This window comes from Periplaneta americana, chromosome 1 (assembly GCF_040183065.1).
Source record: "Periplaneta americana isolate PAMFEO1 chromosome 1, P.americana_PAMFEO1_priV1, whole genome shotgun sequence".
In the NCBI taxonomy this organism is placed as follows: domain Eukaryota; kingdom Metazoa; phylum Arthropoda; class Insecta; order Blattodea; family Blattidae; genus Periplaneta; species Periplaneta americana.
Window position 1 is genome coordinate 128,514,556 of NC_091117.1, and position 24,081 is coordinate 128,538,636.

Here is a 24,081-nt window from a genome sequence, read left to right on the forward strand (position 1 = left end):
AAAATAATATTGAAAAATCATCAGTGGGGTAATCCTATTACCCCCCTTGGTAGCAGGAAGGTTAACATGAAATCCTCTATAGTTACCGAAAGCTTGGAAGCAACAATTCAACTCAGCTAGCTGAGAACCCGAGAAGAGTTATTCCAATACCAATTATTGTGTTTATAATATGTTCTTTGCTGAATTCATGCCAAGAGGGCTACAGTGCCTATAATAATACTAATTACCCTCTTGATTCGTGCTCTGATAGAGTACTTAGTATTAAAATTTGTTCCGAAAGAAATACAGCATATCATTTTGATCAGTAACTTGTAGAGGTAAACATTACTAAATTCCTTGGTATACTAGTTAGTATTGTTAATAAACATTAATTTGACTAGATACTATTGGTTTCAGAAATAAAGAAAGAACCTTTTAGGATGGGTTGAGTCCAGAAAGCTGTAAATTTGACTGACACACACTTCTCCATTTAGTGAAACCACAGTCTAGTATATACAGTCACGAAGCTCAATATGTAGGGAATATGCATCCATAGATAGTTGCTAACCACTAGGATCGCTACTATCGCCTCATCACAGACAATGCGAAATAGTACCAGCACAGTCTATTGTTCCTAGTACCCTCAACAATTCAAGCTTCGTGACTATATGCTAGACTGTGGTGAAACTATGGACAAAGATGCTGCCAGAGGATCCCTGAGAATTCTGTGTTGAGAATTTTCCTGCTACTCAGTCACTTAGAGCAACCTGTGATTATTGTGGTAGTAATAATAATACTAGGTACTCATAATAAACGTAGTAGGCTATTATTCATTTGATTTAAATCCGAAAATATAGTGAAGAAAACTCGACCAGCAGCAAAAGCTGGCAACAGCTGAAGGTTGTAACAAGGCATGATCCTACATGGCCTGTCAATCACTGTCATCTGTGTAGAAGTGGTGTAGGGGCAGGGTTCTTTACTTGTGGAACTGAGAGTAGTACCAGTTCTTGAATATATAAAAAATGATAGAATGCTTTCGAATTCACCAATTTTATTTATTTACAATAATAACATTTTAACAGATAGCAGAACTACCGGTATTGCTAAATCTTTTAACAGTTATTTTGTCAATAACCATAAATAGTATACCCTAGAAAATTGAGAAAAAACTAAAGAAAGGATACCGGTATAAAGAAAGAATAAATATGGATAATAAAGAACTTATGAATACAATTTTCAATACAGATTTCAAATACAACAAACTTAACATATCAATATCCAAACTGAAGAACAGGAAATCTTCAAGCCCAAACAATATGAGAGAGCAACTAATCAAAATGCATTTTGTTCATCAGAGGAGAAAAAAATTAGGTTCATTTTTGATTTAATATTATTTCACAGCTTCTACATCTTTGGATGTGATATGTTTCTTGAAATGATATTCCAGTTGTCCAATGTAGAAGTCGTTGCAACTATTGCATACTAGTTTGTATACACCTGTTAAGTTGTATTTGTGTGTCTTGTCTGTGTGTTAAGATGTTTTTGAAGTGTGTTCTGTATGCAATGTTGTATTTTAGCTTCTTGAAAGATGATGCAATCTTATGTGTTCTTGTTTTCATTTGTTATTGTGATGTACTGTATTTGTTTTGTTCTTGTGTTTGTGTTGCCTTTTCTTGTTTGCGTTTGGTCTTTCTTATAATGTTGTCTATTATGTTGGGGTTGTATCCATCTCCTGTGCTATGTATTTGATAGTACAGTAGAACCTCTATTATCTGTGGTAATGAAGGGAGTGGGTTGAACGGTTAATCGAAAAAAATCGAATAATCCGTACCATTAAATATTTTCGTAAATTTAGTGAATAATACACTTTGGTAAATGCCTCTATGGCCTTTATATTCAACACGCTAGGTAGTGGATCACAGTTCACTAATTTAATTCTCATTGCCAATGAAGGGGTTTTGAAGGGCAAGAACACTCCTTGTAATGGGTACCTGTAGAAAGTGAAGGTCTCATGTTGTAGATTTACATACTTTATACACTACAAACTCGTATTCTGTTGCGAGATGAATCACAGTTTCTCTTTCCCCAATCCACTCAATTATTTACACTCCCCCCCCCCCCCCCGATACTTAGCACAACAAAATTTCTTTTGACACCCGTAGAAGACATTTTATACAGAAGTTATACAGTACCACAATTTGAACAGTAGATAATGTGTAAAGGAAAAGACTTGTATTAACACTCTCTAGAAAAAATAACGTGCTAATACATACGCCATTTCATATAAGTTGAGAGGATTTGAAAGCATTTCTTTCCCCTTCTACTTTCTCTGAGTTCGTCAGCGACAGCGTAAACGACATTTCATACAAGTTGAGAGGATGCGAAAGCATTTATTTCACTTTACGCTGTCGCTGACGACCTCAGAGAAAGTAGAAGGGGAAAGAAATGCTTTCAAATCCTCCCAACTTGTATGAAATGGCGTTTAGGCTACAGTACTTCATATATTTCTGCAGGAAAAAAGCAAGAGAAAGACAAGACAGACAGATAATCCAGCAATCGGTTAATAGGGTGATGGATAATCGGAGTTCTACTATATGTATTTCTTCCTTATAGTATTGTTTATCCATTTTCCTGTGCTATGTATTTGATAGTGTGTATTTCTTCCATAGCCATAATAAGTGCGTAAACTATAGCATTTCCACTTTTTTATCTCACGTTACATTACTGGTAATAAAGTAATAATCTCATTTATACTCTATATGCAAACTGCACGCATTGTATTCTTCACCTGTCATAATTAGGAACATTAAATCCAGACGTTTGAGATGGGCAGGGCATGTAGCACATATGGGCGAATCCAGAAATGCATATAGAGTGTTAGTTGGGAGGGAAAAAGACCTTTGGGGAGGGCGAGACATAGATGGGGAGATAATATTAAAATGGATTTGAGGGAGGTGGGATATGATGATAGAGACTGGATTAATCTTGCTCGGGATAGGGACCAATGACGGGCTTATGTGAGGGCGGCAATGAACCTCCGGGTTCCTTAAAAGCCAGTAAGTAAGTAAGTATACTCTATATGCAATGACTGTAATATTAAAACTTATCTGTAGAGTCTGGATGTTTGGAAAAATGTCTTTTATTACTGGATAAACATGTCAAATTGATATAGTTGTAAAAGCATTTCGAAATAGCTATTTCAGAGTGATAGAGACAATTTTTACTTTACCTATTTAAGCTTTTGCTACTTATTTCAAAAATACCTAAGAGCCTATTTGTCTGTTTTTGTCCTTTGAAAGATTAGCCTATTTATTTATTAGTTCAAGTTAGTAAATAACAACTAACATTTTATTGTCTTCAATTTATCCTTTTCATATGCAAGTTTAATGTTGACTATCGCGCACTTGTAACCCTTCATAGATCTTCTTTAATTATATAAATGGAACTACAAGCGTGCTTAAAATCTCCTCCCATCCAGCCAATTGTCATTAGTGAAAAGTGCAAATGCTATTGTTTCTAAAAATTGGCTTACAGGAAATAACAAAGAAATGTAGACGTGAGTTCAAAGTTATGTTCATTGTTGTTTATGATTATGAAGGTATATTAGCTTTCAATTGGAATGCACGTGTATGCTGTATATTATAGTCACCTTTTGGAACACCATTCTTAATCAGCATTGCATTAGAAATGCAGAAATCTCTTGAATATGTATCCCATTGTGCTTGATGATGGTACTCGTCATGTCACTCTCCAAGTGATTAATTTACTTACAAGGTGGAACTGGAAAATTCTAGAGCATCTTCCTTAGTCTCCGAATAGGAGTCTACGACTACAACATCTTCCCTAAGATGAAAGAACCACTGAGAGAGATACACTTAGAAATGGACAGGACTTTATAACAGCTGTACAGCAATCAATTAATTGTCATGCTGATAGATATTGCTAATTGTTTATCTGAAGCTGCCATACTAGGCGAAAACATTAATACCAATTATATTGATATACAACATAATACGTTATACAGTAGCGTGCAAATTAATCCGAACAATGTAATTACTTATGCAAAAACACTCAAACAGGATAGAAAAAGGATCTAAGACATACCTCAGTAATCTATGTGGCCTCCCTTGTTCCTAATAACAGCTCTGAGACGATTTGGCATGGATTCCACTAATTTCCCACAAATATTCTTCATTTCTTCATCGTGAAACCATACACCAATGAGGGCAGAAATCATCTTCTCCTTTGTAGAACAATCCATTTTTTGCATTCTTCTTTTGCAAATTGACCATAAGTTCTCAATGGGGTTGATGCCGGGTGAGTTGCCTGGCCAGGGGAGTACCTGAATATTCTTCTTGTTGAAGAATTCTGTAGTTTTTCGAGACGTATGGCATGGTGCCAGGTCTTGTTGGAACACACCTCTGCCATCCGGAAATGATTTTTGCAGCTGGGGTACGATTCTGGTTTCCAATAAATGAATATATTTGTCAGAATTCATCATTCCCTTGATAGGTATTAATGCTCCAGGCCCTTCACGTGTAAAACAACCCCAAAACATTACTTTAGGGAGGTATTTGGGTGCTTGTTGGAGATGAGCTGCTGTTACTTTTTCGGATCCTTTCCGTACGTAATAAACACGGTGGCCATGGACCTCGAAATGAGACTCATCGGAAAAAAGTACATTCTTCCAGTCATTCACTGTCCAGTGTTGATGTAATTTTGCCCACATTAAGCGTTTTTTGCACATAACAGGGGTTAGCAGTTGCTTCTTAATAGGCTTACGAGCCCTTCATCCAGCTTCCAAAAGCCTACGCCGCACTGTTGTGATGTGAATATTCGCTCCAGTGGTAGCCATTAACTCGCGGGTTAAGTCGACAGCAGTTAGTCTAGGATTTAATTTACTTTTCCTGACAATTAAACGATCATCTGCAGGTGAAGTCTTCCTTTTCCGGCCACAGTTTCCTTTTTTCTGGGGTGTGATGGATCCAGTCTCCCTGTATCGTTTTATGATCGAATTAACAGTAGCCAAACCGATGTGACATTCTGCAGCAATTTGCCTCTGTGTCATAGAAGAATGCTCTGCTAATGTTATAATTTTAGACCGTTTTCGTGGAGTTGTATCCATTTGTGAAGACGACAGAATGTACACAGGATTGCAGTATTAAGTCTTCAACACAACTGAAATGCTTATAAGTACAGAATGACAGGCAAAATGTCACATATTATAAAAAAATAATAACAGACCTTCAACAATGGAATTACACGTACTACAGATGTCAATTAAAGCGGTATGAGCAGCTGTGAGGCCAATAATGACAGAAAATGTAAAAATATGTCGTGTTCGGATTAATTTGCACACTACTGTACATGTAATAAAATGTAATTATGGAGAAGAATGGAGCATGTGAAGTGGACAGACAGAATAAGAAATGAAATTGTGTTGGAAAGGGTGGGTGAAGAAAGAATGATGCTGAAACCGATCAGAAAGAGAAAAAGGAATTGGTTGGGTCACTGGTTGAGAAGAAACTGACTAGTGAAGGATGCACTGGAAGGAATGGTGAATGGGAGAAGAGTTCGGGGCAGAAGATATCAGATGATTGACAACATTAAGATATGTGGATCATATGCGGAGACTAAGAGGAAGGCAGAAAATATGAAATATTGGAGAATACTGGGTTTGCAGTGAAAGACCTGCCCATGGGCAGAATGCTGATGTAATCAATGCTATACCAGTATGATAAGTTATATGATTATTGTAAATTAATTCAGTATAGCCAATACCCTTAATGGAAAAATAATTTATTTCATTCAAATGGAATAAAAAATTGTAGTATTAAGACAACAAGAATAAGTATCTTACTAATGTGTTTAATAGTATATTTTGTAGTTGAAAGCCTATTCATTGTTTTAATTATGTTTTTGAATACTATGTTCCATTGTTGTGTATGCGGTATTAGCATTGGAAGGGGAAAGGGTAGACGATTGCCGAAGTAGGCCTAATTTCAAGGTTGCATTCATAGCTATAATATTTTTTCCTAATGACCTGTACACTTGGACGGAAAATAATATCATAATTTAATATGATGGCGTCAAGCTTTACTTTCGTATATTTTTGCATTTTGTTCACTGTACTACTGTATTAAAAAGCTGAATTTCGTTTTGAATAAATGTTCTGTCTTTCTGTAAAAATCTAATTTTTTTAAATCAAAAGATTTCATAACCTGTTCTACGAACAGCAACAAACTTAACAAGCGGTTCGGGCGACCAGCTGAATGACACCACTAAGTACTAAGACTCAGTTAAGCTAGTACTGCAACACAATCTCTAATAGTAATGTTGCCATGTTTACTCACATATGCTGTCTTTGTAACTGGGATGTGGGACCACACTGATTGACAATCAAGTTCCTTCAGTTGTTAAATATTCTACTCACCCATTATAGGCATGAGAAAATTAGAAATTAAATAATGAGAGAGAAAATGGGAGTGTTAATAAAAAGGACATCATAGAAGAAACAGAAACCAAACAGCTAAAATGGTATGGACATGTTCAGTGCATGAGCAATGATAGATTGCCTGCACAGGAAATCTGAATACGTACCGCTGAAGAGAAAGAAAAGGGAAGAATGAAAGAAATTGAATTGAGGGAGTCCTGGATGCTATGGAAATTAGACACTGCATGAAGAACAGTGCAATAACAAAGAAGAATAGGTTTTTGGCATCGGAAGATGATATCAATCATCATGGATTGATTTTATATACATAATTTTATTACACGAAGGCAAAAATGAGTTTGGGTTAGATAAATTGTATCACAATGTGATATTTTTTAATGTTTATGAATTGTTGGCCGATCACAACTTGGGCAAAATAACTATTTAGCATAACATTATCAACTTTGTTCTTCGTAAAATCTTTATATTAAGTGATATGAGCGTGGAACAGAAAGCAAGAATACACTGTGGTAATATTTTTTTACAGGCAGCTCATACATTGATTTGAAATGTAACAAAAATTTTAACTCTTTGTATGTATAGATTACAAATAATGTACCATCTGTAAGATTTCGACTGAGTAAGAATCAGAACAAATAACCGAAAAAAAAACGCAAACACAAAACACACACAGATACTGTATTCACCTGTTAATAAAGTTTTATTTGTAATAACAACTGGCTGTTTGCTACAATCAACAGAGCAACTCAAAAAGGTTGATGTTTTGCTAGAAATAATTATACCATTATGACCAATGTACATAATTTCTAGCTAAATTGTCTCATAGCAGTGGTGTGTGGTGCAATTTTATGTGAGGGAAGCAATAATACAAATTTTTATGTGTATAGTACAAAACTGATTGCAGCCAACTCACTTAAATATATTTGAAGACCAAAACAATGATCCTTTCTTTAGCAACAAAATCATCGATGATTTGGACATAGAAGTCCTCATTACTATGAATGGTTTCCAGTAATTTCTTCTCTATAGAGAATAATGATAATCTGAATAGTTTAACTTCCACTTGAAAATTTCTGATGAAGGTTCTCATTATTTTTAGTTCAACCAAAGCACTACTTGCAGGAATTTTCAATCGGTTTGCATAATTTTTTAACTTGAAATAGCGCACTGTCAATCTTCATTGCTTTTAAGTAACACAAAAGTTCACTCGAATTTTTATTCTTCAAGTCTTCATTGCAATAACACACACTCCTCATTTCTTGAACGAGGAAAATTGGTGTTGACCATAAACTGATTTAATTGATGAAAAAGCAATTTCAGAGAATTTTTGTCATGATTCGGTTTTATTAATTCAAGAAATTTTAACTTCTCTAGGTTCTGAAACCTCATATCAATTTGATGATCAGAATTTCAAAATATACTTTTCTGAAGCATTGTTTCTATGTCTCCTACATTATCCAGCTATGATCGTTTGCTCTGTGGCTCAGTTGTTTGTTCATCAGAAGTAGTTTTGAAAAATATTTTCTCGAACTCCCCTTTTGTGCTGGCTACATTTTCTTTAGCTTCGGCCACTTTATGGATACAAAACGAGATGTCGTGTGATTTTATTTGTAAAATTTCAAAAAGGACAGTAGTTTCTGAAAACAAATGTTTAAATACAGTAAGTAGAAAACTGAAGGTAAAATCTTGTAGAACAGAAAGAAACCCTCGATTAGCAGTGTAGGTTTCGTTATCCCAATCATCTGGATTTTCAATTATATTTTCAAACATTGTGATTATTTCAGATTTATATCCATACATGGTCTCTACAAGACGACTTATATTTGTTCTACCTTATTGGTGCGACTTTTGGAAACCTCTTTTTCACTGCTTGATCTAAATAATGAGCTCTCTTTGAAGATAATGAGAAAAAAGAAGAGAAACCGTTAAGAGCTTTGAAAAATACATTACACTCTTTAATGCATGACACAGACTGTGGAAGCACAAGATTAAGTTTATGAGGAATACAATGAATGAATATGGCATCTGGAAACTTGTCTCTGGACTTTAGCTTGTAGGCGGTTAATTTCACTCGACATGACTGGTGCACATGAAATTTCGGCCAGTGTCTGGGACCGGTGCCCACCCAGCATCATGCTGCACTTGGGGAGCTATGATAGGTAGCAAAATCAGATTACGCAAACCAGCTATAACGGCTGGGGGGCTCATTGTGCTAACCACACGATACCTCCATTCTGGTTGGATGATCGTCCACCTCTGCTTCGGTATGTGGCCGTGAGGCCAGCAGCTGGCTGGTCGGTCTTGGCCCTCCATGGGCTGTAGCGCCATGGATTATTATGACTGGTGCAATGTCATATGTTTGAGCCACTATTTTACAACCAAAATCATACTGAACTGTATAGCTCGATCAGTACAGCACTTACATCCAAGAATCCTACAAATCATTCTTGTACTCAGGGGCGTATTTTGCGGACTACCAGGGCTACCGGCGGTAGTCCAAGGAAATTACAAAAGAAAAAGTTTATAATATAACATGATGTAATAATTTTGTATTATTAGTTTTACCATAGTAATTAAAATTAAAGTAATTGTTAGATTTATATGTGCTCTCTACTCTCGAAAAGAAACAAGTTGTCAAGGCGGCATCGCTGAAGAAACCGCTTGCTACATGAGGTAGCCTGTGACAGTTTCGCTCACGCTGTCCTTCGCACAACTGCCCGTCCCCCCCCGATCCCTTCTGTTTCCATCATGCACTGTAGACCGGGCGAGTTGCCGCTCTCGTGATCGGTTTCTTCGCAGGGGCGAAGCAGCAATACGCTTAGTACGCTAGCAATTGAATGTGATTGTGTTCTTGCAGTGCATTATTTTAAATCTGTGATTTGTTCGAGTGTCTAAGAGTTATATTAATTGTGAATTATTAAGTTTTTAATTTCCCAATTAAGTGATATTGTGAAAAATATGGCAGAACAAGTTTCTGGAGAGGTTTGTGTTGAAAATGACTGTGTAATAGAAGGTTTATTAAAAGTGCCTTTTAACCATCGTACATAACAACGAGAAAGTTGAAATTGTGAAAATGGAAAGACCAACTCCTGAGTTAAATTTGTCCATGGACATAAAAGAAAAACAGCGAGAGTACACACGCTATTTCATTTCAACATCATATGGTAAGTGGAATTGGTTGTGTGGTACTTCTAAACTGTCTAAACTATTTTGCTGGCCATGTTTGTTATTTAGCCGCGAAACTAATGTGTAGTCAAAAGAGGGGTTTTCTAATATGAACTCCCTTAGAACGGCAGTCCTAGAATACGACAAATCAAAAGCTCATATTTGTAGTAGCATGAACTTTGCAAACTTTGGGAAGACAAGAATTGATTTACAGCTAGATAAGCGAAAAGCTCTACACATCAACCAACACAATGCTCTTGTGAAAAAAAAAATCGGGAGATTTTACTGCATCTTATTAACGCAGTTTGCTTTCTAGGAAAACAAGAATTGGCTTTTCGGGGTCATAACAAGAGTGTGGAATCAGACAATATAGGAAATTATATTGAATATTTAAGTTCCTTAAGTGAATTTGACCATTTACTGGCCAATCATCTTGAGAGTTCAACAGTATTTCGTGGTACTTCTCTAGCAATTCAGAATGACTTAATATTTGCTATAAGTGGGGTTATGATAAAGAACATAAAACCTTTTGTGGCCATTGTTGTTGATGAAACAAGTTACTGCTCTAATCAGAGTCAATTGTCCACTGTTTTAAGATACGTCGACAGTACTGCCAATGTTCAAGAACGGTTTATAGGATTCACAAATGTCAGTATGGACAAAACTGCTGCTGCTTTGTTTCAGCATGTGGAAGGTGTTATAGCAGAATACAATGTCGGCAATAAGTTAATTGCACAGACATACGATGGTGCTTCAGTTATGGCGGGAAATATTAATGGCTTAAAAATAAAAGTTCAAGCAAAGTATCCTCAAGCACTATTTGTCCATTGTTACAGCCATGTTCTCAATTTAGTTTTGCAACAAACTACTTCATCCATTCCAGAATGCCGCATTTTTTTCAAAACACTGTCGGGTTTAGCTGCATTTTTCTCATCATCTCCTAAAAGATCAGAAAACTCAAGGAATTTATGAACAAGAAACTCCCAAAAGTAGCACCAACTAGATTGAATTTTACATCTCGGCTTGTAAATACAGTAAAGGAATACAGAGAAAAACGGACTGCTTTCTTTAAAAATATGATTTGTAATGACTCTGAAGAAAACTGGGATGATGCTGTAAATGTGCAGGCTCAAGGATATTTGAATTTTTTCACACAGTTTCAGAATATATTTCTTCTTGAAGTCTATGCTAGAGTGTTCGCACATACAGATGTGATCTACAATATTCTTCAGACAAAAAGTCTAGACATAGCATACTACTTGCAAGAGGTATCAAAGTTAAAAAAAAAAATACTATATCCGAGTTCAGACGTAGTGGGTTTCCGTCCATATGGAGTAATATGGAAAATGAAAATTCTTCAGCCAATACAATGGAACCACCATTAAAGCGAAGAAAAGGAGATGATGAATTGAAATACAGGCAGCTGTACTACAGCATACTGGATCGTATGCACATGGAAATTACTGACAGATTTTCTGATTATGGAAAGCTTCAGTTCACACATCTTCTAGATTCTCAAAAATTTTCTGCTTATAGAGAAAACTTCCCGAATGAGGCACTAAACAAATTATTTCAGTCCTATAACAGTCACTTTTATCAAGTACGTTTGAAAAAAGGAATTAAGTGTAATATATTCAGCAGAAGTCTTTGATTTTTCGAACAAACCTATCCATGAAATATTATATGCCATATATGAAAACCAGCTGAACCAAGTTATTTCTGAAGTCCTTAAATTGGCAACATTAATTGTGACAATACCAGCTACGTCAGCATCGGTAGAAAGAACATTTTCTGCGTTGAAGAGAATAAAATCCTACTGTAGATCAACTCATACACAAGAACGTTTATCCGGCTTGGCACTAATATCCATTGAAAAGTCATTTCTACAGAAACTTTGCAAGTGGCCCAACTGTAATTTCAAGGACGAAGTCATCAACGTATTTTTGTTCCAATCAAGACGTCTGGAATTCACATAAATATGTAAGGAATTTTATTATAGGGATTTTAAAATATATTTTGTGTAATAATAGGGTCAGTGGTAGCCCAAACCCTTTAACCAGTATACGCCACTGCTTGTACTACTCCATCACTAGTTACATATCTAGGTATAACTGAGAGCTATGATTGGCTTTGAATATCAGTCGTCTCATCTACCATTATTGCAACAAATGGAGCATTATGGACTTCTTTTCTAATTTCTGCTGTAATTATGTTACACTGTTTTCAGAACATGGGAAGAGTGATAGTAGGAGCAAAATAAAGTGCATAAGATTTGCTGATGATATGGCTTTGTTAGCAGAAGAGATGATACTAAGAGATATGCTACAGGAGCTAAATGACAGCTGTGAACAGTATGGGATGAATATAAATGCAAATAAGACGAAGACCATGGCCATAGGAAGAAAAATAAAGAAGGTAAACTTGCGAATTCTAAATGAGGCAGTAGAACGGACAGTGTCAAATACTTGGGGTGTACTATAAGCAGTAGGCTACTATGAGTTGCTGCCAAGAAGTCAAAAGGAGAATAGCAATGGCCAAGGAAGCTTTTAATAGAAAAAGGAGCATCTTCTGCGGACCTCTGGAAAAAAACTAAGGAAGAGACTAGTGAAATGTTTTGTATGGAGTGTGGCATTGTGGACATTACGACAAAATGAAGAGAAGCGAATAGAAGCATTTGAAATGTGGCTTTGGAGAAGAATGGAATATGTGAAGTGGACAGACAGAATAAGAGATGAAGCTGTGCTGGAAAGAGTGAGTGAAGAAAGAATGATGCTGAAACTGAAAAGGAAAAGGAATTGGTTGGGTCACTGATTGAGAAGAAACTGTCTACTGAAGGATGCACTGAAAGGAATGGTGAATAGGAGAAGAGTTCGGGGCAGAAGAAAGTATCAAATGATAGACGACATAAAGATATATGAATCATATGAGGAGACAAAGAAGAAGGGAGAAAATATGAAACACTGGAGAAAGCTGGGTTTGCAGTGAAAGACCTGCCTTTGGGCAGAAGACTAAATGATGATGAATGATGATTGATTCAATCAGATCGCTTTGAATTCGATTAGATAAACCTGTAAATGCATTACTAAATGAAATAGTTCAATATATTACCTCGATCAACTGAATTATTGCTTTTTTCATCACCATGGAGGGCCAGTTCTATCCTAAATGACAGACAATATTAATGAAACATTTAACTATCTCTCTATTTTCCTTCATCTTATCATTATGTTGCTTGGCGCTTCTGATTGTCAAGTTGAAAATCAACTCTAGATATGCCAAACATTGCAAATTGTATTGTTGAAACAATGTGAGACTGAGAGTTTTCATGTCGTTTCAATGCTTTATGTTTCGTCACTGAAGCCAGTCTTGTTCCATACATTTTTCTAGTTCTTAAACAAAAGACGTAGCCAAGAAAACAATTTCTCTATAATGCAGCAACCACATAGCCACCCTGTTTTACTATACTGCTCTAAATTAAACTTTCTCAAGCATGATTTTGTCTGTACTTTAAGTTTTTTCAGATCTCTCATTGATCGTTTTTCTATTTGACAATTACACCCGGGAAATTGAGATTCCATTGTTATTAGAAATTGCGCTCAGTACGCCTGTCTCCCCTCTTCACAGTAGGAATGAAGAAGCCACAGATTATGGGTTTGCTTCTCTAATATCTACAAAACAATTTTATATTTTAAATTTAAAGTAATTTAGAATCACTTTAAACACCAACCGATAAAATATTATTATTATCAGACAGAAACGGCACACAATATGTGTAAATGAAGCACAAAAAAACGTTATATTTTTCACACAAAAAGAACTAGCCAATTTTCAACGCATTAGTATATTCTCACACAGAGCAATGTAAGCAGCTGACAATGCTGGCTATGGGCACAGTGGTGAAGTCTTCCAAAGTTCAAACGGAAATAAACGAATCTTTCTCAGTCAGTATAGGCGCCTCAACCAGGATAGGCGCTCAGAGAAAGAATTTTGTGCCATTTTAAGATTAGAGAATTCAATGTTCTCGCAATTAAAATATAATTTCTGCAGTAAATTTCTTCTTTTTCGCTTTATGAACAGAGGAAGCAATGGTTCCCTTGCCTTCCATGTACAACATGTTACATAGTTACTCATAGTTACTGAACATAAACTAAATCCGCCATGTGGCATAGGAAATTAAAATTTTATTGTTGTTTACCACATTAGTTCCATTATATATTTCACTTCATTTATCGTATTCCATTATATATATATATATATATATATATATATATATATATATCTGGCGATATAAGGTGAGGCCAAGGTTTCGCACAGACTACCTGACATTTGTCTTACAGTTGCAGAAAATCTTGGAAAAACTCAACCAGGTAATCAGCCTAAGTGGGAATAGAACCCAAGTACGACTGCAACTAAAATGGCTTCTGCACAGGACAATGCATTATGTCTGTTATGGCTGTGAGAAACAAAGTCTGCAGTGACTGTACAAAGACACTTCTAACGTCAAGTTCAAAAAGACCCTCCAAGTGCATAATCACTCAGTGTTGACTGAAGCAGTTTCTAGATACAGAAGTGTGTTGCATTAGAAAGGAGTAGGAAGATCTTGTTCAGCAGAAACTGTTGAACAATCATTTACCAGAAGTCCAAGGAAATCAATACGAACAGCAAGATGTACATACAAAGATCAACAGTGCATAAGGTAATGCTGGTAAAATTGAAACTTTTTCTTTTTTAATTTGGTTATTTAACGACGCTGTATCAACAACTAGGTTATTTAGCGTCGATGGATTTGGTGATAGGAAGATGGATTTGCGAGATGAGACCAAGGATTCGCCATAGATTACTTGACATCCGCTTTATGGTTGGAGAAAACCTCGGAAAAAACTCAACCAGATAATCAGCCCAAGCTGGAATCGAACTCATGCCCGAGTGCAACTCCGGATCAGCAGGCAAGTGCCTTAGCCAACTGAACTATGCCAGTGGCTAAAATTGAAGCTACATATTTATAAACTGTTCAAGAAATTAAGTTGGTGATAAGGTTTTTAAATGAGCAAGTTATCCTTCACATTCTTGAATATACCAATCAAGATTATCCATTCTTACTTAATGTTGTTTTCATTGTTGAAACAACATTCTGTCAGTTTGGAAAGCTATAATTGCTGGATATGGGGATTATCGATTATGCAATAGCCTTGAAATTAATGTCTGGTATGCACTCTTACAACCATTTTTCTTCCGAGAAAACTGTGAACTCAAGAGTTATCTTTATATTTTAGAACTCTATGCTGTTCCTCCTCAACTTAATAAATTTAACCACATGTGATATTGCAGTAAGACGAGGTGCCACCAAACTGGGGCTTTGATGTGCGTACATTTCTCGATGAATAGTTTCCGCCCCAGTGGATTAGTCAGAATTTCCATGGCTGTCTCGCTCACCTAACATGACACCAACAGACTTCTTTGGGGGACTATGTGAAGAATAGAGTTTATGCAAAATCAAGATTGAGCGATTAGTGGCTTCTATCTTGCCCAACATGATTCACAAGGCTTTGAAGACAAAGCTTACCTCTTGATATCCTTCGAGTTCCCATAGACTCTCGTGTAGAAATTTTGTAAAATGTAATTTGCTGAATAAAGATTTTCTGAATTGTTTATTGACTATGGCTAACAATTTTTTGATATCATTACAAAATAGTTATTTATGATACAAGTTCGTAAAATGTTCATTTTACATATACACAAGGGCCGAAAAGATTGCTTTACGAATGTGTATCTTACAATATTTTTTCTATGATAGCACAGATTTACATAAAATAAATATTTCTAGTTGAAGAGATTATAAGATCAAGATGTCCTGGCTGTTTAAACTCGGAACCAGTAAGAAATAAGTATCTATGGTATGATACGGCCATAATCAACAAAGTGGTTAGGAAAAGTTGAATACTACATCTTGCTGCAATGAGCATTACATAATGTAACTTCAGAATAGTAAGGGGTAAAACGTAAATATGAATGTTAAATTTGTTAGTACTTGTCTTTGTTACGTCTAATATTAATTTATGAACGAAGTTTGTACATTGAATATTGCATTCTTTTTGGCGTGTGTAAAATGAATGTCAGTGATTGTAGTGATTACTTAATTTTTTACGCACTAGAGTTTTAAAACCTCATTTTACACATTGATAACAGTGGGTAAAATGCAACTTTACACACTATCATAGAAAAAAATATTACATTACATAATTAAGTGATTTGTGTGTTTGTGTGTCTACATAAAGTGTCATATTAATCGAATATTTTGCATAATGTAATAAAATATGTGTATGTGTAAAACATTTAATTTCTATGATATTTCTTGTGCAAGAATTGAATTATTTGTATTCTTTCTTTCTGATCTATTATCTTTTTTACTTGGGAAGATCTAAATTGTTATACATACAAGAATTAAGCAACAAGATAAACATTCTCCAGCATTCATTGGTCTTTAATATCCTCTTTCTTTCAGAATGTACATGAAACACACAATTCTTGGCGGAAAAAAATACAAGCACTTCTATATATACATACTCAAATATTCAAAATTTTCTGATAACTCACATTTTGCATTTAATACCTGCCTACGATTAAAAAAAGGAACAATTGGAAAGGCTAAGTTGTAGACTATACTTGTAGCTATTTTCTTATCTTATGTGCGATAAAGCTTTGACTGAAGAAATATGTGCGTAACTAAACATGGACTATTTTCTGTAAACAGTTTAAAAACTAAACATAATTAAATGGCAAAATGGAATTGACAGGCAGGCTTATTGCATTTGTGTGTAAGGAAGGTGTATATGCCACAACTATCATCGGTTTCTCGATTTAAAGTAAAATAATGTTTATATAAAAAATAAAAGTATAGTAATATAAAATTAAACTTGTGCACTGTTCGTAAATCCATAATAAAAATCTATAATTATACTATCATCATACCCAGGCCAAACATATGTACAAATGATAATCTAAATAACAGCAATGTACGGGGAACAAATGAATATAACCATTGAGCAGAGTGCATTTGTGGTTCTGAAACTTGACTTAGCCATTACACTATCAGCACCACACTCTTATTTCAGTCTTTTCTTACATATCTCAATATATTTTTGCATTAACACACCATTTCAAATGCCCTTCCTGCAAAGTACCTTAACTCATTAATTTAAAGTAACCAGAAATCAGTCAGTTGCAATCAAGCAAATATATAATCCAGATATTTTTCTCATACCAATGTAATTTAATCTCAATAATATTTTGTTCGATTCACATAATAACAAAGTGTTCTACAGTTGTAATACAATTTAAATTATATTTTGTTCTGAAACTGAGTATATTCTGATAATCTCAATACAATTATAGCTACTCAACCCCTTCAATGCTGGCTTGAAGGACCCATAACATAAAGCTGTGTGTAAAGCAGCTGTGGGAGACAACATCAAGCGAGCAGAGAAAGGGTTATCTGTCTGTCCTCATTAATGCCTCCATAAAGTATAAAATGAAAGAATAATGAAGATAACTGACAAAATACATTCAGGTGTTATAAGAAACAAGCTACCAAAAACATGCCAGCCATAAACATGACGTCAGGCATTGTTGCCACATGAGTGGTGTGTTCAATATCCATTTATTGCATTAAATTTTCTACTATAAAATGGAAAACTGAATTCAGACCAATAGCATACAGATTTATGAATACATCTCCCTGACAATGAGAGGCCTCATTTAGTGGAATGAATCGTCTATTTATTCCAAGAAAATCTCATGGGTGGGGAATAAAGGTTCACAGGGAATCCTCACTACATTGTCCTACAACATCTGTCTTAAAATAAAGAAAACCGCAATGGCTTCTGTTTGAAATTAAAACTATATTGCCATTTAATCCATCACCCTCGACTCTAAAATATGAATAATACAGGACATTACATACTGTACAGCTCCTGTTCTAGATGGAAGATGGTGAAATATTAGCATGCACAGTGCTACCAAGATCTCAAGTCTGATCGTATGAATGATCTTGGGAGCACAATGCATATCGAACAATATCATAATACAGATACATATTAGAACGGAGTTAAACTAACTTTACTTGCAGTTTCGTAAATATTAGAACAATTTTGTGAGTTGCTAATCTAATGTGCATTTACTTACAACATATTGGATCCTCTATTGTATGTAACAGTGTTCAGGGACTCTTCTTTGGACTTTTTTAAAATTCATATCAATTGTATCACATGCACACCACAAATGGCATAAAATATTTGATATATAAATATTAAAAGTAACTAATAAAACTATTTCGAATGTTATATAACTGCACCACCCATACATAACATGCAACCATGGTTCCTCTTTCTTCATTCTGTTAAATTATATTATAAATATCTTTCACTGAACTTATGTTCATACTATATTTGGCAATGGATGCTGGTTACATACTGCAAGATCAATTCAAAAGACATCGGTGGTCTCTCATTGAGTTTTTTATCAAATAAAAGAAATTTGCATCAATGACAATTTCATAGCAAAAGAAACATAATGTTTTAGAAAAAAATTATGCCTATCTAAGCACGCATCTCACATCTGACCGCATATAAAATGTGTGCTGTCACAACATAAAGTGAAGTATGAAAGTCAATTTCTAACTAAGAAATAATGTTACAGAACGAATGTCTCACATGAAATTTCCAAGCGTAACCTGGACCAATGTAACTGCAACTAGTTCAAGTATTACGCAACATTCATCCATCCATTCAATGCATCGTAACAAGTTCCAATTGTTGGGCAGTGTTAGCAGTGGTGATCAATAGTGTCTCTCTGGGGAGTGTGTGCAGATCCAGCTGCCTCACCCAACACGATAATTATATATAGTGTGCCTTTACAGCAGTCATTATATGTCTAACAACTTATATACCGTACGTCATTCAAAATGCATTACTACATAAAGAGAAACAAACATTTACTACTAATATATTACAATGTAAAATATTTTATTGTTATTATAAAAGAGCCCATATTTATCTTCCTATGAATCCTAAACAAATATAAGAGAAATATCAATACATGTCACGATTCTCTGCACCCCACAAAATGTAACAATACAGTATAGGGATAGTTCTGATAATGTACATCTGGGTGAGAGTTTCGACTTCGTCACACATCAACAACACTGGAGCCGACACTTGCATTGGCGAGTATTGCATATATACAGTAACTGAGAAGATGCTGTGGAAATCATTCGACTCTGCAAAAATTTTAACCACCCAAGCTATTCTGTCCCCAGAATACGTACGATAACACTTGGAGAAATAAACTTGCAAATTGAATTAGCATGCTCTTACTGTACTTCCAGTAATCGACTCAAAAAGCAATGGGGAAAGTCAATCCAATGCGTGACATTGACATCTCCAATTTAATCTGTAGCACACACAACACTTACACTTCCATTTCAAAATTGCAGTATAAGAAGTCAGAGTTCGGGACACATTATTTCTACTTCATCTAACAAACATCAGTCTTGCAGGGAAGAAAGACAACATCAAAACTGACTATCAGCTATTATTCATGCAAAGAATTTGGAAAAAGTAACAACGGGCAAGCACCAACTCATGATTAAAATTTTGTACATACTTTATTATACTCGTAGCTGCACTTTCTGCCCTCTTAAAACAATCTCGGAGTTAACTGTCATTTCGTTTGTCTAACGTAACGTGAGAATATTTGCAATATTGTCTGTAGGTTTGTAACAATGACGATTAAAGCATATTCCAAACCTCCAATCTCATTATCTTTTTCCATCTTACCACTCAGATTAATATAAAGACTTCTACTTCACTTGTTTTATATCAAGAAAAAAATTAAAAATTAAGAGAATTCGTTATTCTCAGTTTTAAAATATTGCATTCCAACCATTCTCAAGTAATCTTAATGGTGACGTCGACTTCACAATAACATCTATGTGGTCATTATTATTAAACTCGATTTCAATTTTATACACGCTGTCTCAAATGCTTCGTGTTATTTCGTCGTACTTTAAAAAATCCACTGCATATAGAAACAAACTTAACACTATCATATCCATTCGAAATGTAAGTTATTAGTCTGCGTATTTTCACCATTTCATACTTTCTCCCCCCCCCTCCTCCCCCAAATTTATAATCTAAATTTTTCCATTCATTTCCTCTTTTCTACTTTACAGATCACACTTCAGTAATTATTAAAGATAATCTGAGATAGTACAAGAGAATGTCTGTAGGTACTATTGACACATGTTTGTTCTTCTTGTCATGCCAGAGTTGAGCTGTGGAAGTGTTACACAGTTGACCAATAGGGGCTGCTGTGAACCTCCTCTCATGTCTGTAAAGCCGTAGCAATCTCTCGATGGATTCCAGCCAGTTCCTGTAATCTTGCTGCCAGTTGTGCGTTCAATGTTTCCAAAACTCGCTTCTGAGATTCCTGAGCTGACAGAGCAGTTTCTAACTGTGCTTGTGCTAATGACACGGCAGCCTGAAGCTCTGCATTCTCCTGCTGGAGATTCTGTATCATAAGTAATGCATTAATACAACAGTGTATTACGTTTTTGTTTTACATAATTTTTCATTTCATATATTACTGCAGTGAATAACAAACCACATTTTCAAACTTTCAACATTTTATCACTCAGAAAGGTGGATCATTCATTCATGTGAAATGACCCTTAACATGCAAAACAATGCATATTCATTGCTAGTCAGTTTCACCAAGCTTCACTGTTTTTAATGATTCATTAATTTATTTACTGGTTCATTAAATTATTTTTATAGCTCACCAAGCATCTTTAGACCTAACGAACCAGTAAAGCTATCATTAGTTTAGTGATAGAAATTTCCGCCTTTAAATTTTTAGATGCAATTCAAAATTGCAGAACGTTTCAATGCAGAATTGTTACATCTGGAACTGGTCGAAAATCAAGAGCCAGATGGAGATAATGTTAACCATTTAAGAAACGGTCAATTTACAAATTTCAAGAAAGACACCGCATCACGAAGATCATGGTACTGAAAACTTTAGAAGAAACTGATCATAGGTTATAATATCACCAGAATGGCTGCAACAAAGCTGAAACTAGTCAACTAGGTAATATACAACTTAGTTTTATTTTAGCACATATTTTAGTGGTTATTATAACTGTATACCTAATAAATACTAGTAAATTAATACACAATGTACATTCAAACCTAACAAAACTTAATTGGTACCGTATATTAACTTCCATTTATTAGAATAAATTTATGCACACATTGAAAACAGTTATTTAACACAACATATTAGGTATCAAGTTTCTACTTTCTTTCAGCTCTGCAACTATACTTCACAGTACAGTAAATTTATAAGTCTTTAATTTTTTTTATTCTGGATAATGTGTTTCAAGAGTATTATCTAAAGTATACCTAAATTGCAGTTATTGTATATATCGGATTTATAAAATAAAACCAGTTGCCCTTCAATAAGGGTGACCACAAGGATCCAGAAAACAAATACATATATAAAAGTTTACAATGAAACAATGAAAATACATACGATAAATTTCAAAAGAAAATTAAAGTGAAGATGAAATCATATTACTTGAAATAGAGATGAAATTGCAAAATTTGAATTGAGTCCTTTAGAATTCCTCTAACTATTTTCTCAGCATTGTAAAATGTGAATCCCATTGATTTTAAAAGGTTATAGGTGTATTTGGAGATGGTACCACGAACTCCAAAAAGAAGTCCGTGTACTGACCAACGATTAGCTATGATGTTATATTGCTTGCTAAAATAAGGAATGCAAGGTTCATAGATGATTCTCTTTTCATCATCAGTAAGTTTTGGCTGTTGTGCATCTTTCAAACCTGATAGTCGGGTCTAGTATTGTTCCTATGTTCTTTTTCTATCAATGACAACAATATCTGCTTGTCTTGTTGAATCATCTTCCGAGATACAATGCACTTCTTCATGGACTTCTAATCCTTGTTGTCTTAGGATATCAGCAAGCATTATCCTTACCCTGTGATGGCAGTTGTTCCACAGTAACTCAATCTTTTGGCAGAAACCCAACACATGTCCTAGTGTTTCAGTCTCGTCACAGTTTGGGTGGCGGCAACGGATTGTGTTGAATGCTCTACCTGGGACTGACCGTACTGCAGAAAGGTTGGATGACATTTTCACCGCATTAATATATTATGATGATGAATAGGCCTTGTTTATTGAATATCCAGGAATTTGTCTTAAGGCATTCCGCATAAAAACTGACTCCTTTATCCTTATGTGGCAATTGACACCATGAAGAAAAAGATCTTTTCCTTAAGATTTCTCTCAGTTGCTGTTCTTTCTTGAACTTCGGAAATTCATTTTCAGAGATATTAAGATTTGTTAAAGCATGTTGTCTTTCTTTGTTAAGATTTCTGACAAAATTTAAATAGATGTAATTTACATGTAGAAGTTGAGTGCATATATTAAAATGTTGAAGCTTCCCACTCCGCTCAAATGATACCAAGCCCTCAAAGTATTCTAGAGGCATAGATCATGGCATTAGGGGTATCATCAGGAAGCATCATTATTTCCTTCACAGCACTTCTTATAAGTTTATCAGTATGTCTTGAAAATATTTTAGAGATCTGGGTTAGAGGAGCGCATTGTAGGGGATAGACTAGTCTTGGCCATATAAATTCGTTGATAATCTTGATTTTTTGTTCTGCCTTAAGTAATTGTGATTGTATCAAAGAATGCAGATCTGAAGCCAGAGATGAAAATGCTTTCCTTTTATCAAAACAGATTTCATCATTAAAGTCTACACCTAAATATCAAATTTGCTCTTTTTTATTTTGAAGTGATGAAATAGCTGAACCTTGTAGAGGGACTATTTGTCCACTGGATAAGAGGCCTTTTCGTAGAATAATACATTTGCTTTTATCAGGATTAATTTGAAAACCAATAGTGGCAAGACTGCTTTCAGCTTGGTTGACTAATGAGGTAGCATGTTTTTTGGAAGAACTTATTAATGCCAAGTCATCCGCAACTGCAAGGGCAGATAAATTAGGAAGTTCTTCAGATAGGCTGTATCCATATGCTTTTGAGATATCAGGATCTGTCAGATTTTGAAGTACACCATCTAAGGCTAAGTTGAACAATTAGGGGAGACAAAGGACAATCTTGAGGAATTCCACAACGTACAATAATAATGGGTTTTGTTTTCTTAAAATCCGCCTATATCTGGATGATATTTTCAATTAATAAAGTTCTGATCACAGCATAGAGATTATGTGGAAGATCTAATGAATGAAGAGTTTGTAATATGTGGTCATGTCCTATGGAATCAAAGGCTTTTGACACATCTAAGAAAACAATAGTGCAATTTTTTCTGTTTTATTTGGCTGATTTAAGGCATCCATTTATTATAGAAGAATTTATATGGGTTCCAGGAATAGGCATGAAACCTGACTGGAAAGGGTTTAGACTGTTGATGGCTCGTAATGTAGAATCAATCACTCGTTCAAACATTCTTCTAATCATTGAAAAAAATAGTGATAGGTCGCCACTCCTTAATGTTATTTGCATCACCTTCTTTATAAATATTGTTCGTGCCATTTTCAGTTGCTTAGGGCGCATTAGTTACTCTGGCTATTTGCGCCCTTGCAGCTATTACATATATCATCCTCCTTCAAATGAGATGATCACTGGAATCAGGAATGAAATAATTGAAACAGCTATAATTATGGTGATGATAATAATAATAATAATAATAATAATAATAATAATAATAATAATAATAATAATAATAATAATAATAATAATACTTTTTTTTCCATTTACTATATTTTGTAACCGTATTGCTTCATTGTTCGCCTTTATGCAAATGATATAGCAGGTACACGATTTGCTATATGAAGAGTCCACTGCAAGAATGATGGATGTCATTTGCAATACATTTTGCAGGAGAAGCAATTGAAAGTTTGAAATGCTTAGCGCTCAAAGCTTAACTGTGATATTCCAATCATTACTGGACAATGACTATCAGTGTTAATGCCATATAACTCTCTATGTACATTCTATATGTCTTAAGGTATGCATTGACAGTCTTGGTTCATTTTCGACAAGAAAGTGACATCCATCATTCTTGCAGTGGACTCTTCATATAGTAGGCTGTGGTTTCATAAAAATGTTCTGATATAGTTATGAAAAAAATTCATTGAACACACTTATTTATCTGTAATGAGCCATTACTTATTGTTCATTAAATGTTAAGAAAATCTGGTCGGTCAACAGCTCGCATTTTAGTGAATTGTTAAATATTTTGATGATCACTAGTTAATTTTTAATTTGGATTGATTTATTGAAGTTTGGTGAAACCGGCCATGTTGCATATACAAGTAAAGATTACTAACCACGATGATGATGATGATGATGATGATGATAATGGTTATGAAAATAATA

The 24,081-nt window shown here is 34.8% G+C and overlaps 1 protein-coding gene across 6 annotated transcripts in view; it reads right to left on the bottom strand.

Annotated features, from left to right (window-relative positions):
- Window positions 1-15,227: 15,227 nt before the first annotated feature.
- The window catches only part of homer (protein), a 497,710-nt gene continuing 488,856 nt past the window's right edge, over window positions 15,228-24,081 (bottom strand). For all 6 annotated transcript variants that reach the window (XM_069827177.1, XM_069827173.1, XM_069827172.1 and 3 more), the window contains one exon: window positions 15,228-20,164. In XM_069827177.1, coding sequence (XP_069683278.1) covers window positions 19,979-20,164 — 186 coding nt within the window. In that variant the 3' untranslated portion in view covers window positions 15,228-19,978. The remainder of the gene's footprint in view (window positions 20,165-24,081) is intronic.